This window comes from Numenius arquata, chromosome 18 (genome assembly GCF_964106895.1).
Source record: "Numenius arquata chromosome 18, bNumArq3.hap1.1, whole genome shotgun sequence".
Taxonomy (NCBI): domain Eukaryota; kingdom Metazoa; phylum Chordata; class Aves; order Charadriiformes; family Scolopacidae; genus Numenius; species Numenius arquata.
Window position 1 is genome coordinate 7,607,326 of NC_133593.1, and position 16,717 is coordinate 7,624,042.

Here is a 16,717-nt window from a genome sequence, read left to right on the forward strand (position 1 = left end):
GCTGAGGGAGCTGGGGGTGTTCAGCCTGGAGAAAAGGAGGCTGAGGGGAGACCTTCTCACTCTCTACAACTTCCTGAAAGGAGGTTGTAGCAAGGGGGGAAATGGTCTTTTCTCCCAAGTAACAAGTGATGGGACAAGGGAAAATGGCCTCAAGTTACACCAGGAGACGTTTAGGATGGATATTAAGAAAAACTTCTTCACCAGAAGGGTTATCAAACATTGGAACAGGCTGTCCAGGGAAGTGGTTGAACCACCATCCCTGGAGGTATGTAGAAGATGTGTAGATGTGGTGCTGAGGGACATGGTTTAGTGGTGGTTTTGGCAGTGTTAGGTTGACAGTTGGCCTTGATCTTAGAGGTCCCTTCCAACCTGGACATTTCTATGATCCTGGACCACCAGCATCCTCCCACATCCCTCCATCCAGGCTCAGTCCCTTCCTCACAGCTCAGGCTCCTCTTCTGCAGGTCAGACACTCTGGGAAAGCCCCAGGTTGTGGTGACAAGAGTTAAGACAGACAGTCAGAAAACAGAATGTGAAGTATTTTTTTTTTATATACAGAATACAGGAAAGTTTCTGTAAAGTCTAAAACGTTACAATTACTATGTACAGTGGAACTAGCTGTTCTGCTGCGGGGAGGTGGCATATAAACAAAAGAGACAGACAGGTTACGACAAACGATCTGCTACAATAGACAATTTGAGGAACGTCATACCACATGTAGCACTGTACACAGCTTTAAAACATTGAAAAATGCCATCACTGATGTATTTACACAGAATCCAACACTTTTCCTTATTTGAAATAAAAATAGGATGGACACCAGGAAAAGAACTCGTTTCTCACTGCCCATAATACACAGTAGCTACTTGTAGTGCAACCATAGCAGGGAGGGATGGGAAAAAATAACTGTGGGAAGAAGAGCGCTTCTTTACATTAAATAAAACAATGATATTGTATAGATTTGCTGTATGAAAACTGTATTTCTCTTTTAATATAAAACTATTGTCACTGGCACAAAATAGAACAAGTTTCTGATTATTTTACAACTGCATGGGAACTATCTGTCAGAGAGAGTCCTCGAGTCAGACAGCGGTCGCCCCTCGCTCTGACGCGTCTTGCTCTCACTGCAGTTTTCCTTTTAAAATGAAATGTATAGTACAAATATATGTGCAAATGCCCCTAAAACTTGAGCAAAAAAGAAAAATTAAAAAAAGTTAAACGTTCTTCATTTCATGCAAACGGCGTGTGAACAGTCTCTGGGCCGACATAGAAAATCCCACCTCGGTTTGTACATTTTTGCATTGCAAGAGTCTGAGGGCGTTTTCCTTACTCCAAAGTTCTCTTCCTAAAATTCCTAGGGAACGGAGTTGGACCGCAGCACGGGCACCTGGTGGGGTTTCAAAGAAAGCTTCTCCTCCAAGTCCATTTCTTGTACTAAGGCAGCGTCCCCCTTGGGCTGTTTGGTCGCAAATTCGGTAATGCTGAAAACAAACTGCAGGCAGCCCAGCTTGATGTAACTGCCGTGGTGGAGCAGGGCGGTCCCCTCCCAGCCAGCCCCGCTGCCCCCTATTAAGCTGGAGCTGCTGGCTTTGCAGTTACAGGGTTTCCGATGCTGCCCTTGTGCCTGCGAATTCATCACAGCAGATTCTTCATGCGGCTCCTCTTCCTGTTTTCTGCTTTTATGTCGTTCTGCAAAAGAGAAAACAACACGTGAGATTCAGGCAGGCCAGCGGCAACTTGTTTTCATCAACAGGGGCTACTGCTGAGGTGCCTCAGCGGTAAGGATCCTCCAGCCACGAGGCATTTTAGTTGTCTGCAGCAAGCGGCTGATAAAAGGGAAACAGGAATCTCCCCACAGCCCCCGAGAGGTAGAGGCATTTATTTACACATCTATTTCTGCAGCCAAAAAGAAAAAGAGGAAGCTGTTCAGGTTGAGAGCAGGAGTAAGCTCTGCAGGGATGGGATGCCTGTAGCTTGTGTAACCCAGGCTGAGGCCCTTTTTACAAGAGGTACAGAACGCTGCAGAACAAGGGGCACCAACAAGGAATTGATTTGCACCCGCTCTTGTCCCCCTCTAACAGCTCCCTTTGGTGGTACGTGGGAATGGCGATGTCTCAACACTCACTTATCACACTCTGCACTTTGGCAACAATACTGCTGGGAGGAGTGGGCGTCATCTTCTCCGAGAAGTCACACGAATACAGAACATTGTCCACGGTCGTTCCATGCTCACTGTAGTTCAACAGCTCATAATGTTTCGTATTCTGAAAAAAAAGGAAGAGGAGGGAATTGAGACATCAAGTCAGAAAGGCTCCTGCTGATGTGGAAGTCCTCCCTTTGGAGCACTGAGACACAGCACCTCTCTCCCTACTGCCGCTGATGGTTAAATAAGGGCAGTTTATAATATCCTCCAGCTTCAGAGAGCACCAACCTGAACCTCGTGAGCTCATGCTCACAGAAGAGCCAGCTTTCCAGCAAGAGTTGCTTCTCAGGAAGAAGGGCCAAAGCAGCTTTGAAGAGAAGTGGGTTTTACCTACTGCACTTGGACCAACAGACCTGGAAACAGGGATTCAAGGTGATTCTCCCAAAGCGAGTGCACCATTTTAACAGGCACAGCAGGATGCAAAGACGTTGGCCTGAGACCTGTGCCTAGCCGGGAAGAGATGCGCTTTGGAAAGCAGACGTAAGATGGCAAGAGGGATGCCAGCGTGCTGCAGCAGCTGCAAGATAGAGACAGCCTGGGATTTACAGGCCTTTTGCAGATGCCGAAATGCCAGGAGACGTTACCGTGACATTACAGCATTACACAAGCAGCATCATGCTTAACTGAGCTTTGCAGAGGATGTTGACGGAGTGGAGGAGATTTCAGGTTAGCTCACAGGAATCATCTGAGGGCTGAAGACCTTGTCCCCCTGGGACTACAGAGCTTTAATCAAGTTATAAAAAACCCCCATGCACAGGGAAGTAAGTTTTCAAGCAACCTGCTAGGCTGCAGGGGCCAAGGCCAGGAGAAACAGCAGACAGAGCTAAGGAGGGGGAATTCTCCCTGTGGAGCAACCACAGCCATAGGAGGGTCTTGTGGAGCATGGAAGAAGTTCAGTGCCTAGAGCCTGATTTAGGATTGACCACTGTGAGGAGATGCTTCAACACAGACTTAAGGTCTGGATCCCATTACTGAGTGTGTTCTGTAGCTTGTAGCGCACTGGAGGAATGGCTAAAGCCGGCTGTGGGTTAATCCTGGATCCTGCTCAGTAGCTGGTTGACAAATGGTGATATAAAAGACTATCTTGCTTCAAAGACTGTTTCCATGCTAGGAGACATCTCCAGCAGCGCTTTTATTAGCAGACCCGCCAGTCTATTTACTTGAAGAACAGACTAATCTCTGGACTGTAGTTAAGAAGCAACTGTAGACCTCTGTTTATGCTGGGAGCTTAACTGAAATTTTAGTTAATTTATACAGGGTACTCCAGATGGGCACGAACACTTTGCATCACCATCACACCTGGAAGCAAGAGACTCGGCGCAGTTGCCTGGTTTGTTCCAGCTGAGGTGTAGACAGGTAAGGTTTAGCTTTTATTAACAAAGCAGCTGGATGAAAAGGTATTGAACCATTTCTATGACTTTTTCTTTCCCCAGACACCAGCAGTGACAGTGCTTACTTGCGGTCAGTCTTTGTCCCCAGGCAGTTAGCTCAGAGAAATCACGCTGGCAGAGCTCTGTGCTTCAGAAAAGGGGTATGACAGAAAACGCTGACGCAGCCTTCACTGGAGTGAAACCATTCACAGCCCTGGCTCTTACTTTGTAGTCCACAAAGGAGCACCACACAAAGACAACCTGCTGCCTGCATCTCCAGCTCCCACTGCCATGCATGCCAAATAATAAAAATCAAAAAAAAAACCCCAAAACACACACCAACCCCAAACCACTCAGGCACTCACCTCATCATAGAATATGCAGGCGTGTTTGCCAGACACATAGTTACAGTGACCATAGCTTGTAAGGCACACATCCATATCAGCTCCTGTCAATCGGAGGGGACAAAACAGGCTCAGTTCATTTCAGAAAAAAAAAACCAAAACCCACAACTGTCAGGCAGCAGAGAACAACAGACAGAATTAAACTTCAATTAGCAAAACAACAGGGGAGCAACTGCCTTTGTCGCGGCTCCCAGGACTGCATGAATAATGCTGCGATAAGCCACCAAACAAAGTTTCGGTGGGGGAAGGGAAGGCCAGCAGCCTTGAAGGTTGAAGAGAATTTCACAGTTACTGGGTCTATCCAGAGCACCATGAGAATCTAAGCAGAAGGAAAGGAAACCTGCAAACAAACTGTAAGTCTTCTCTCCATCAGTCAGGTATTAATCTCCAGGAGAGCCCTTCCGCTAATTTTGACCCCAGCCAGGTCACAAAGGTGCAACCCGACAAAGATTCACACGGACGGGGAATTTCCACATTTCTCCGGAGCAAAGAATCCCAGCACGGAGTGGCCACAATGGGTCTGTTTTTTTTTCAACACCCATTTGGCAAACACTCCGGGAGGGTCAGGGAGAACCACCCTTATTCTGAAAGGTCAGGGCAGGAAAAAACTACTCACCTGTCCCAATGTAGAGGGTTCGATAGCACATATTGACTGCACCCCCTAAGCCCATCAGAGGATAGAACACCGCCCGGGCTTGCACTTCCTTTCTTTGCGCTGCAAGATAAAGAGAAATTACTTGAACAATGTTATCAGCTATGAAGGCTGCTGACCGCAGCGTTCCCAGTGCTACACTCTCCAGAAGGCACAGATCCTAAGGAAGATGCAGTCAGCTTTGGCCTAAACCCCAATTCCCAACCCTCTAGGAATGTTTGTGCATTAAACACCTTTTTGCCAGACATCAGAGAAAATTGCTCTCTCCAGTAACCCACACAAGCCATGCAACTGGGGGAACGTTAATACTGAGCGTGCACAATGGAGCCACACTGAGGAAAATGTAAGCCTCCTACCACTGGCTTCTTTCTTAATCTCTTCCACTTCGGGCAATCAAAGAGCTGAGTCTTGCTGTCAAAGTGCCACTTTAAAAAAATGTGGTGCTGGTGAATGTCACCAACTTAACAGCTGCGATTTCACTTCTAGTGAAGCTGCAGGAAAAACACAGGGGCTGAGCAGACTGGGCTTGTCCAGGGACCAGCCCAGGATGGGCTGATTTACTGGGTGGACTCTGTCACCCTCAGGTCGGTCCCTGGCACACTCAACAAGGGCTGGTCCAGGGCTGAGCCTTCAGAGCAGCTCCCTGACAGCCAAGTTCAAATGACACATTCTCATGTGCCCCCACGAACTGGACAGAAAACCATCTCCTGTGGAGTAGGACCACCAGAACCACAGGACCACCAAAACTCTGGACCACGCAGGCCTAGCCAGGATTTCAGCAGCTGTCTTTTGGAGATAAGCCCCTTATAAGCAGAGTTTAGGCCCCTCCTGGAAACTACATCTGCATGACAGTTTTGCACCAACAGTGTGAAATCAAAGAACAGAACAGGAAGATTACAAGAGATTGTTTGCAGTCACCTACGTCGAGAACATTGGCCACATTGAATGGCATCACTGGACATGCAGCACAACGCAGCTGAAACGTGCAGGTTCCCACCTCCGCCCAGCACAAGTCCTTTCAGCTGACTGGCTCTCCTGGCTCAACAGGGCTCACTACAGGTTTTGGATCTAATATTTCCCCAGCAATGCTAAACAGTCAGCCTGATGCATCGTTTCTGCCCCAAAAAAGGGTGATGGGTTAAGACAGCATCAATCTGCCATTTGAAAGGCAGACTGCTGAAGAATTTCCAGAACTCATCTGTTGCGAGCAGCACAGGAACGCAGCTCATATCACAGCCTGGTGCTGTGTCCTACAGCAGGGTTCAAAAGAAGATCAACAAAGCATTTGGAGAATGCTGTGATGCTACAGCAGCAAGCAAGCAGGCAAGCACAGAGTTCCAGAAGAAGGTTACCGACTGCTAGCAGACTTCCAAAGATCTTATCGTGGATATTTACCCCCAGGCCTAGCAGAGGGGGGAGCAGACAACTGCTCCCGCAACAAGGTTGTCCAGTTAGTGCTTGAAAGCAGATTAAATGGACTGGCTGCACACGGAGGATCACGAAGCCAGGTTCCCCCTGCAGCTCTAGGCGTTAGCGTGCCAATACCAGTGACCATAAATAAAGCCACTGCTGATTTCAGGAATCTGGAGATTTCCAACAGAAGCGCAAGTTGTTTTCCATTACTTGCATTTACGGTTTTGGCTTGACAGTGACATTGTTCTGAACAGGCAATGACAACGTCACACAAATTCTGTGCCCTGGTTCCTCCTGTTTGTCTCACAAGCAACTGCTCCAGAAAGAGAGAGCAGGAATTCATGAATTTCTCTTGCCCATCTCAAAGGTGAGGGGAAAAAAACAAAAGCAGCTGAAACTTCCCATCTCTTGCTAATTCTAAGATGAATAAAACACAACTTCACTAAAGATTTCCAGCCGAAAATCCAGAAGTTATTGAAGGTGTTTTTGTGGCCGTAATTTGTAAATAATCAAGTAGAGGGACCTGAAGGAGTTTCTGGCCGGTGGATATCCAGAGCAGGGGATGAGAGGAAAGAAATGTGAAAGGCAGCATCAGACAGATACCAGAAGAAGAGGGAGATCTCCTTCAATGAATAGGCAAGGGAGTGCCGAAAAGCTCAACATAAATCAACTATTCTAGGGCTGCTCTTACCTTCAATGTGGTTTCCCACAGGAGATTGCTGATGGGAACTGACACTGCTTGCTAGAGACTGAGCTTTGGAAGGAAAGAGCTGATGTATTCTCTGCAAGGCCAGAAACTTGATCAGCTGCTCATCCAGCATATTTATCTCAATCTCTGTTAATAAACAAAAAGCAATTAGTAAGTTATTCATGGAAAGGGTACAATCTGAGCTGCAGTGGATTTAACTGTCCCACTTTCAAACTTGATATTTGCTTCAACAGCAAAGACTTGACAAATTTTGTAGTATCAAGAATCGTACGTATATGTGATCTATTACTTCATATCATCTCCTGTGAGCAGTGTGCGAGGAGAGTGCCAGCGATGGCCAGAGAGCTACAGCTGAGGCAGCAAGCAGAAGTTTAGGGGAACAAGGACTGATAAAAAAGTTGAAAATCTGCTGTTTTGGTTCAGAATAAACAGCTCTGCAGAGGTGGCCATCGCACCCCCTTTGGGCAGCAGGTTGGGTCCTTCTTGTGAAGCTCCATAACCTAGTTAGAAAGTCTAGCCCTGCATTACAGAGGAAAGCTGTAACCACTTTTGAAGCTTCTACAGGTTCATTCCCAAGTCACGCGCTTTCATAGCAGGGTCAATTACCCAAGCAGGGCAATTCAGACAATATTATTAACAAGCTTTAAAGCAGATCTGTTGCCGATAGCTTTGAAGTATTTATGTTCGTAAAGCCCTACAGAGGTCTGCTTTCTGGCAGCAAGCAGGCTGGCTAACCTCTTCTTCCAAGAGCTTTCTCCACGTCAACGACAGTTAATACAGCAAGTAGAAGCAGCAGAGCCTTTCCCGATAGCAGAGAGGTATAGTCTGGGCAGTCGGGGTTCACCCAAGAAAAGAGGGTCACACTGGCAATGCCAGAAATGCTGTTCTTCAGATGTAGAAGTCTCTGGCAACAGCCTCGCTGTGCTAGTGATGGTTGCTGCTCAGCAATCTCCTCCTCCTGAAGTCACTCCACTAAGGTTTGGCATTTTTTGCCAAGCGCAACAAAAGGAAAATAAAAAATGGGCCAGTCTAGGAGAAGACTGACAGAAGCAGAAATAAATCAGAAAATTAACCGACCCATCAGAGCATCACCACTCAGGTGACTGCTCGACTACAAGATCTATCATTGCTGGGCTTTACGCCCGCCAGGACCAGCTCTGGATTGCACTAGCACCACAACATGGTGGGGCTGCATGTTCCTGCATGCGAATTCCACCTGGAAAGCAGCCCGTGCAACTGCTTTGTGATCGTTCCCCAGAAAAGCTTCAGGCAGAAACAATTCATCGGCCTTGCTGCCTTGGCAACGCTACAAGTAGGGAAGCATGTGACATATTTAAGGTAATGTATACCCAGCTCCACCCTCACCTGACTGCAACCCTTCTTTATCTCTGGAACTTTTCCTCAAGCAGAGACTGAATGCTCTAGGGAAGCAAACACACAGGGATAGGAGAGACGGGATAATGAACTGAATACTCACCGCCATCCATAAATGCTTTCAGGGAACTGGTGAGGTCCAACATAGCTGCGGAGTTTGCAGTGAGTGATGAGGGTAGAGTTAAAGCGCTTCCTATGGATAAGGTGCTGGGACTGACCTTACCATCTACAGGGAAAGATGGTGCAGAGAAGATATGTCACTGTGACGTTCGTGAGCCATGCACCCAGCCCTTCAGCTGCACTTTGCTTCCAAGCTGCTCGGAATGACTAATTTTGCTCATATTCGTGCTTTGTAAAAGGCCTGAATGAGAGGCCATTAGCTTTCTTCTCCTCACAGAAGGACTAGTGTGTGCCTCCAACACAGAGCCAATTGCCAGCTTCTCCCTCTCACCTCCAGTTGTGGGAGGAATTCCAGACTTACACATTTAAGCCCCTACTCCCTGTTTGAAGCAGCAGCAGTGACAGAGTGTGAGCGATGTCCTACAGAGACTGGAAAGATAAGCACCAGGTCCCCAGGAGCCTGAAGAGCTTACTAAACCTAGAGACGTTTGCCAAGTAGCTTGTCTAGGTCTGAACATGCATAAAAACTACAACTGCCACATTTTTATTTCTGCACGGTTATCAAGTCTGGAATGTACTTCACTGTCTAGTAAGGATGTGAAAGTCCTAAGCAGATTTTATTATTTACAAAATAAAATCCTACTGCTTTGGCAGTGACCATGCAGCAGAAAGCAGCAATGGCAAATGGCAGGAAACAAAACCCCTTTAATGCGTTGTTGATACGAGATCTTCTTGAGTTGGTTTGCTTAGAAGTATAACTACTATAAGCCTGAAATTTACGGCAAAAAAAGGTCGTGAATGATTTGTATTTCTGTAGTCAGCAACAAAATCTGCACACGATAATTTAAGATTTGCTATAAATAAATACATGCATCATGTTAGATGGAAAATCTAAACATTTACACCTTTCCCAAGAGACACTGCATCAAAATGATGTTTTAATCTGCATTTTGTAGAAAGCAAGCTTTGCACCAAAAGCAATTACTTAACATCTTAAGTAACTGCAAAATTATGTAGGGTTTGCAGCGCTCTTCAAACCACAAGCAAGAAGTTTTCTATAGTATGGTCTCATTTCCTCTACCAAAACTTCTCCCAGCCTTGCATTTCTAAGCAGGGCACAGTCAAAGCAGCAGCCTCAGAGTAACCAAGTCTGTTCCGCAATAAGCAAGGAGGCCAAAGTACTCTGGGCACTGCTTCCAAACACGAGGTAAAGCTCAGAAAATACTCATTAAGGAATTTTTTTTAAAAGAGAATAATAAAAAAGTATTGCTTCTGTTGCTTGCAATCACCAGATCTCAGCCACTCCACGCAAGCCTGCCGCTGAGCAGCTAGGGACTGCAGGAGAAGTGACAGCTCTGCCCTGTGCTTTTCAGCGACCGCTTCAAACCCAACCTGCACAGAGGGTTTTCACTAGTTTGAGCGTTGAGCTGGCGTGGGGAAAGGGAAGAGAAAGAGAATGCTTTAAGTGAAAGCTTACTCCAGCAAAATTTGAGTTATGGGCAGTTAAATCTGACTTTCAGCTATCAACATCTTTGACTTGATGTTTTTAAGCTGAAGAATGAGCATATGCGCTTTAACAGCAATTTTTTTGGGTACAACTGAGCACAGAGATGGTACATCCATTCCCAAACCCTGTATTATCAGACTGGCAGATACTAAAGAGACTGGCAGACTACAGCTTCCCAACTCCACACCTCTCCAACATCAAGGCTGCGCAGCTGAAGACTTCTAATTTAAAACTACTGCTGCTTTCCAGAATTAATTGATCTACGATCCCGCTTCTCAGGACAGAGCTCCCCTCTCAGGTATATGCAACCAGCAAAAGCATCCCATGGCTCCCATGAAGGGACCTAAGACAGAGGAGGCGTGAGAAACTTCTCCCAGCTCTCCACAGAAAACCTAAGTCCCAGTTAAACGAGATCATACCGCTACAGCCTTGAGGTTCAGGATAACTTTTAGACTGAACACTTTCTCAGCCCTGGGGCCAAGATCAGCCGTTTGGCACGTACCTGAAGGTGGTGCTGGTGAACAGAATCTGTTGGTGGACCCAACAGCAGAGATCCCATCTCCTGCAGCCTGCGGAGGGGTGAGAGCCCTCGTGGCCGTCAGAGGGGAGCCCATCGATCGCAGGTCTGCCGTCAGTGGCGGTCCTATCTGTGTCTGCACATTCTTTCTTTGCAAAGTGCTGGTGGTCTCCAGGCTGGCACAGGAGCTCGATATGGACGTAGGCATACTTGTGACTGGCACAGAACCCCTTTGTGCACAAGAAACAGGTCCTGCTACGTTCTCCGTTTTGACAATGGTTCCAATGGTGTGATTCAGAAGTCCACAAGTCGCCGGGGGCGTGAGGGGCCGAGGCCACGTTTGCCGATGAGACAAAACAGGTATTGTGTTACCAGATGTGATTAGCCTCTGGGAGTCAGTCAACTGTGCTGAAGATTCGGATGAAACGCCATAGAAATGAGGACCATTTACTTTAATGTCAGAGGCTGTCGGCCCATTCGAAGTCCCGCAAGAAGACACCTTCTTGGATTTATCTATACAAGAGCTGCAGTTGACATCTTCCTGTGACAACGTCTGCTGGGATTGCGAGGAGCTCAAGGAATTCTGGGTGGTGATCCCTGAGGTGCAGGATGACATGGAATAGAGGGAAGGTGTGGGTGCCTTGTCAGCTGCCTGGTAAGGGTTGGCGAGTGAGCCGTCTGCCACAATAACAGGCTTAATATCAGCCTTCTCTGTTTGTTCAGAGTCCCAAAGCGAAGTCATCTGCTTAGCAGATAAATGTTTCAATATGCTGCACTGGAGCGCAACAACACTACAGAGCCACTGGGAGGAAGAAAAAGGTGCAGGTTAGCTCCGCAGGCAGACAGCGCTCCAAACCTCAACAGCTTCTCCATCCTTCACCCAGCTGGAAGAAATGCAGCTGCCTCACTGTGCTGCTGACTGCCCAGGTGCAGCCCGAAACTACAGCATCTGCTCTGATGCTCATCTAGAATCAGGAGAAAACTTTGTCCAAAGGTACAAAAGCGCAAGCAAATTGAGGTACTGTTTATCTCTGTGCCTGGGACAGTACAGAGAGGAGATGAGATTAAAGGAGGGAGAAGGCAGCAGATGCACTTCCTCACCCCCAAATTTTTCCTTCTCTTCACCTCTTCAGTATTGCAACTCTCCAGCTACTTACAAAGACACCTTTCACCAATATGGGCTTCTCTCCAAATACAATCCTCCAGCTTATTCTGTAGCAGGCTGGAAAGACATGTTGATCTAGCTCAAGCTATAGGGAGTCACCTGCCAAAGCTGGGGTGGAGCACCTTTTCTTTTACACAAGAAAGAGGATGACCAAAAGATCTATTTGAAGCTTTAAGCCTCGTGGTGAACATGCACCTGCCACACAGAAGAACCCCACCTGAGCTAACAGAAGGACTAGGCTACACCACTGACTGCAACGCAACATGCCTTTGCGTTGTGGAATCTGGCAAGAAGTTTCATAAGAGATTTAAACAGTTATTTGACCTTGATTTAAAAGTCCAATTCTAAAAGTCCAAGCAGTCCAGAAATGTGACGTTAACACACAAATAAACGTGTCAGAGAGCAGTCTTACATAATCAAAGTGGAAAGTATTTTCCCTCAGCCAGGAAATAAAAGTGACATCTAGACAGAAAGCCCTCGACGCCACTCTTAAGGCCAGAAGACTATTTCACCACTTCCCTGAAGAATTTTACATTTCACCTGGAAAGCCAAAATGAAGTTTTAATGGGCAAGGGTGTCAAAGACAAGACAAGCTATCACCTTCAGACATGATTTTGAGACTGGTTTCCTAGACAACTGCTCTGATCACGACTAAAATGGAAGAAGATCTTTGTACCAAAGCAACTACAGACACAGAGTCCAAGCATTTGACTTCATTTACCTCCTGTTGTTCTGTCTGGCTGGCTAAGTGCTCAGTGTTCAAAAGGTGCTTCTGCAAGGGTTCCTCAGGGATCCCGTTACAGATCAGCTCGCCATCTCTAATTGCTGCAGGCGCGAGTAACGGGGGTGGAAGCCGGTATTGGGACTTTATAGCATCAGGAACCTACATTGTAGAGAAAAAAGATCACACATGAGAAAAATTACTCAAGAATGACTAGTTAAACAAAATGCCCAACCAGCACTACGCTTCATGTTTGCTGCTTTCTGACCCAAAGGAACCCTGCAGACAATACATTAGAAGTTTCAAGGACTGAGTACTTTAAATGGACGCAGCTAGGCTGAAATTAATAGGTTTTATTCCCTTAGGTCAGGCATGACTTCAGCACAAGGTGGTGGGTACAGCAAAAAAGAAGTCAAGCAAAAAAGGCCAAGTAAGAAGGGAAACCTGTATGGTATTTTTCAGGCATTCTGGCAGTAAATATTCTTTGGGGTTTAACACAGAACATGCAGCAGCCCCGATTCTGACTCTAGGGCCACCTTCAGGAGGTTTTGTGTTGTACTTTCTATGCTTGTGCTAGATTTAAAGGCTTGTAATAGTTGAGCCTTACGGTTGGCAGAAAAAGAGCTTCTTAAATCCCACATGTAGTGAAAAGTAACTGAGTCCCAGACCTCTCACCAACACATTCATGCAGACCCCACCCTCTTCCTCCTGCCCCAAGAGGCTGTGTCTACGGGGCGTGCTGGTTTCCCTTCTAAACTGGAATACGTACGCGGGGAGTTTCACCGACACCTACTTGTTTAAACATACCTTCAAACCTTTTCTCTTTACTGATTGAAGAACTCTGCGATTCGGAGGATGTTTCTTATGGATTCGGTTTAAGAAATCCACTTTGACAACGTGCTGAGATATGGTGTCCTGGAACCGGTCAAATACTCGGCACCGATTACTCAGGGTCAAGTTCTTCTGGTTCAGCTGGGTGATCAGATAATGCCACACGAGTTAGGGATCTGCGGGCCACTCTAATGTACCCTAAGACTTTCATAACACCGCGTAGCACTGGCAGTACAGCATCAGCTCAGCTTTAGACTATTTGTTTCCTGCAGCACTAACCATTTCTGTTAAAGGGCACATGGCTGGAGATGAATACAAAAGCATTTAGAGGCCTACTAAGCAGCACCAATGCTCTCGGAAGCAGTTTGTCTGGGCACAAGCCCTTTGTTTCAGCCCCCTGTTTCCCGAGTATTTAAGTCTCAAGTATACTGCTTTTCCACAAATGAAAACTCCCTCTTGGAATGAAAGTTTTTTGGGTTAAGCATGCAAAGAATTACTTCCCCTATTTGTAGCACTGTGCTGCTTTGTATCACAGTTCTGGAAGCTCATCTAGATCTTAAGGAGTCCAGTCTGAAAACTAGACAAGCCATCAGTGAGCCACAATCTGAGCTGTCAGCTTCAGTTACAGGAAGAAGTTCCCCCATCTTTATACTTTATTGCAGATAGCAGGATCACATTCCTTTGGAGAGTGCGTTGCTTGCAGCAGGAGCTTTACAAGCGTTACAGGGAGCAGTAAGAGCTCAGAAGCTGTTTTACATTTGTTGTACTTTGTCCTTTAATGGACCTGCCAGGTTCCACTCCAGCATCCGGTTACCATACTGCAATCATAGTCCTGCTTACCACCACGTGCTCTATGTGATTTGGGCACATCCATCTACCCAGAGGCATGGCAGTAAGCGGTGGCTCCAGACAATCCATGTGGAACAGGAGCGGGCAATAATCGCACTGGATTAGAGGTGCCACTCTGCAACTCCTGCCAAGAGAGAGCCACATCTTATTTCCCGGACAGAATATAGGGTACGAACTGAACATGCAGGCAAGCTCGGCTAAACACTTCAGCTTATCTTTCCCCACCAATTCCCTTACACTATGTTACTTGCATCTAAAATTAGGCTTCAGATTTGTAACTTGATTGATATGGACCTTCTGCAAGACCCACCCGAAGCAAAAGGACTCGCCCGTGCACGAGGGTTTCTCGGTGCAAAAGAGGTCCTCTGGCAGAAAGGGATGCCATTGCTGGAAAGCTGTAATCATCTGTCAGATTCTTATGAGCAACTTTTCAAGTTGACCTTGTACATTAGTTCCGAGTGGCTTCGTTTACAGCAAAATTCAGAAATCAAAAAGGAAATACCAGATTTAGGTTATTACAATTTTCCTCAGATGATTCTTGTGTGAAGTTGGAACATTTACTTCAACAAGATGTTCTCAGAACAAGTCTCAAACTCCAGAAAGCTACTACATGCAATTCCCCAGACTTTAAAGAAGTCTTCACTCTAGGACAAAGTGATCAGCTGTTCTCCACAAAAGCCCACCTGAGCCTCCAGCCCAATTCCAGAAACTCACTCTGACTGGGTTCCTGAAATAGAAGGTTTTTGTTTTCATGGACGTTTTGAATTGGGATTTATCTGTGCATTTTTTATGCAGTTATAAAAAACAGCAATATTTTCTAGTAGTTTCCAGATTTACTATTTCAACACAATATTCCTATTTGTCTTGGGCTTATATCTCCCTGTAGATTTACATTTCCTAAAGGTCACCTTCTCACAGACTTCCTTCATGAACCATAAGCAAAGGACCATCTCCGTTTTCTATAACATCATCACTTTAGAATTTTTCTTAGTAGAAAAATTCTGAAGACAAGATGGCTCACTCTCTTCAGGCTACCCTTTACAGTCAGACAGGGCTGCAGAAGCCACACCTACACTTGCCCTGGTTAAACACCTGTTATTTAGCAAAGATGATTATTCCCATTTATTTAGAGGACTGTAAGCAAGTAATGAAGGAGAATGGGAAAGGGAACAGGTCATCTACTTTTTTCAGCAAGAACTTTGCTCCTGTGAAGGGTGCAGCAACACCAAACAGCTTCCCTGGAAGTGTCAAATACCTGTTGCATGTGAAGCAGACTTTCACCGGCAAGGGAACCAAACCATTGTGGTCTAACTCATGTTGTGCTTTCTTGACATTCTTTCCTGTGGTTTCTTCTTTTCTCCTCCTCTTACTAGTACCTGAAAGTAAATTTTAAAAGGCTCTGGGTTACCCACATAGCAGAGATTTGCTTTCTGGTAGATACACATAATCATCTCAGGCAGAGGCAAACAGAAAAGGCAAAAAGAGCTGCTAAGGAGCCCTTATCAACCACTAAATCTAGCCTTAATTGGCAAAGATTGTCTTTTAAAGGCAGGCATCTTTTATACTTAATCATTTCAGTGACATCATATACATGACGTCATTACTTTGTTACTAGATTATCATATGGTAAATTAAAATCAAGTATTTTGACAACTGGAATTTTCTTTCTTCAGATTGATGATCTAGACTAAGGTGACAACAGCAAGCCTCTATCACAGGTGCTGATGAGGTGTAGTGTGCAGCAGCACTGTCCCCACAGCTCACATCTGAAAGGCCACCTGCCGTTGGACACCTGGAGACAGACCAGGGGTACTTCTGAACCCTCTGCTTTCACCAGTGAGCACCACCGGAGCCACAACTAACAAGGAGTCAAGAGGGAAGACAGGAAAGATGGCAGCAGGAGACAACTGCAGACACCTTCACCAACACTAGCCAAACCGTCGCTCACCTGGAAGTGCTGTGGTGCAGGTCAGTTCATTCGGCAACTGGAACTGCGTTGGGTTCCTTTCCATGGCAGCAGCAATAAGAAGCTCAAAGGGTCGCTTCAGCTGGGGCTGCCCACAGTCCATTTCTGCAATGGCAGAGTCATCATCCACGTCAATTATGTCCTCATCGACATCATTCTGTTCTGAGTTGGGGGTCTCCGTGCTGGCATTGGATGTGGGAGTGCCAGGCCGGCTTGCTCTCCTTTCCAAGATCCTGGCATGCGCATTAGCCCTGATGCTGCTGCTAGACCTGTCCAACAGGTCTGCGTCACTGGTGGGGGAGGTGGTCCTTTTCCCAGATTTGTCCACCAATCCATTTACCTGCCCCAGCTCTTTCTTCTGTTCTCGCTTCTGCACGACATGAATAGGCAGGCTTATCATGGAGGCCACAAACAAAGCACATCAACCTTGACAAATATGCAATCGAAGACAAACAGCATCTGAAAAGGCTTGAGCCACTTCCTACCACTTCCCCTGTGAAGTCATTAAAGCCTTGACCTAGCAAAAACAATTTGATTGCAGCTAAACATACAGATGACAAAACAGCTGAAGGGAACCAAGCACAGGGCAGAAAATTAGCACGTCTCTCTCTCCTTTTGGGATAGCCATATTGGAGTGCAGATCAGGGCAATATTTCACAGCATCTAGTCCTAAATACTTGACAAATCAGACAACTCTGTTTACTTTGCTAGCCAACACTGCGAAACTCCACGGCAGACCGTTCCTTGTCCAGGCAGTCTATTAACCCTGGAAGTGCATCCAAACCCATTACGGAAGGAGGTCGGCTTGAGAATATAAGCACGATAAACAAACAACGCTCTGCTATCTGTTGGTGACGGGCATCTCGAACAAGGTGGGCAGGGAGAACTGCAGCAGAGGAAAACAATACATCGCAAT

General features: G+C 46.3%; 1 protein-coding gene across 1 annotated transcript in view; it reads right to left on the minus strand.

Moving 5' to 3' along the window:
* Positions 1 to 517: 517 nt before the first annotated feature.
* Positions 518 to 16,717, minus strand: part of PHF12 (PHD finger protein 12) — a 31,976-nt gene continuing 15,776 nt past the window's right edge. Inside the window, exons 4-15 of the mRNA XM_074160601.1 lie at positions 15,784 to 16,171; positions 15,091 to 15,211; positions 13,827 to 13,959; positions 12,963 to 13,127; positions 12,156 to 12,317; positions 10,255 to 11,071; positions 8,229 to 8,351; positions 6,734 to 6,877; positions 4,594 to 4,692; positions 3,939 to 4,021; positions 2,126 to 2,264; positions 518 to 1,689 (exon numbers count right to left, since the gene is read on the minus strand). Coding sequence (XP_074016702.1) covers positions 1,355 to 1,689; positions 2,126 to 2,264; positions 3,939 to 4,021; positions 4,594 to 4,692; positions 6,734 to 6,877; positions 8,229 to 8,351; positions 10,255 to 11,071; positions 12,156 to 12,317; positions 12,963 to 13,127; positions 13,827 to 13,959; positions 15,091 to 15,211; positions 15,784 to 16,171 — 2,709 coding nt within the window. The 3' untranslated portion in view covers positions 518 to 1,354. The remainder of the gene's footprint in view (positions 1,690 to 2,125; positions 2,265 to 3,938; positions 4,022 to 4,593; positions 4,693 to 6,733; positions 6,878 to 8,228; positions 8,352 to 10,254; positions 11,072 to 12,155; positions 12,318 to 12,962; positions 13,128 to 13,826; positions 13,960 to 15,090; positions 15,212 to 15,783; positions 16,172 to 16,717) is intronic.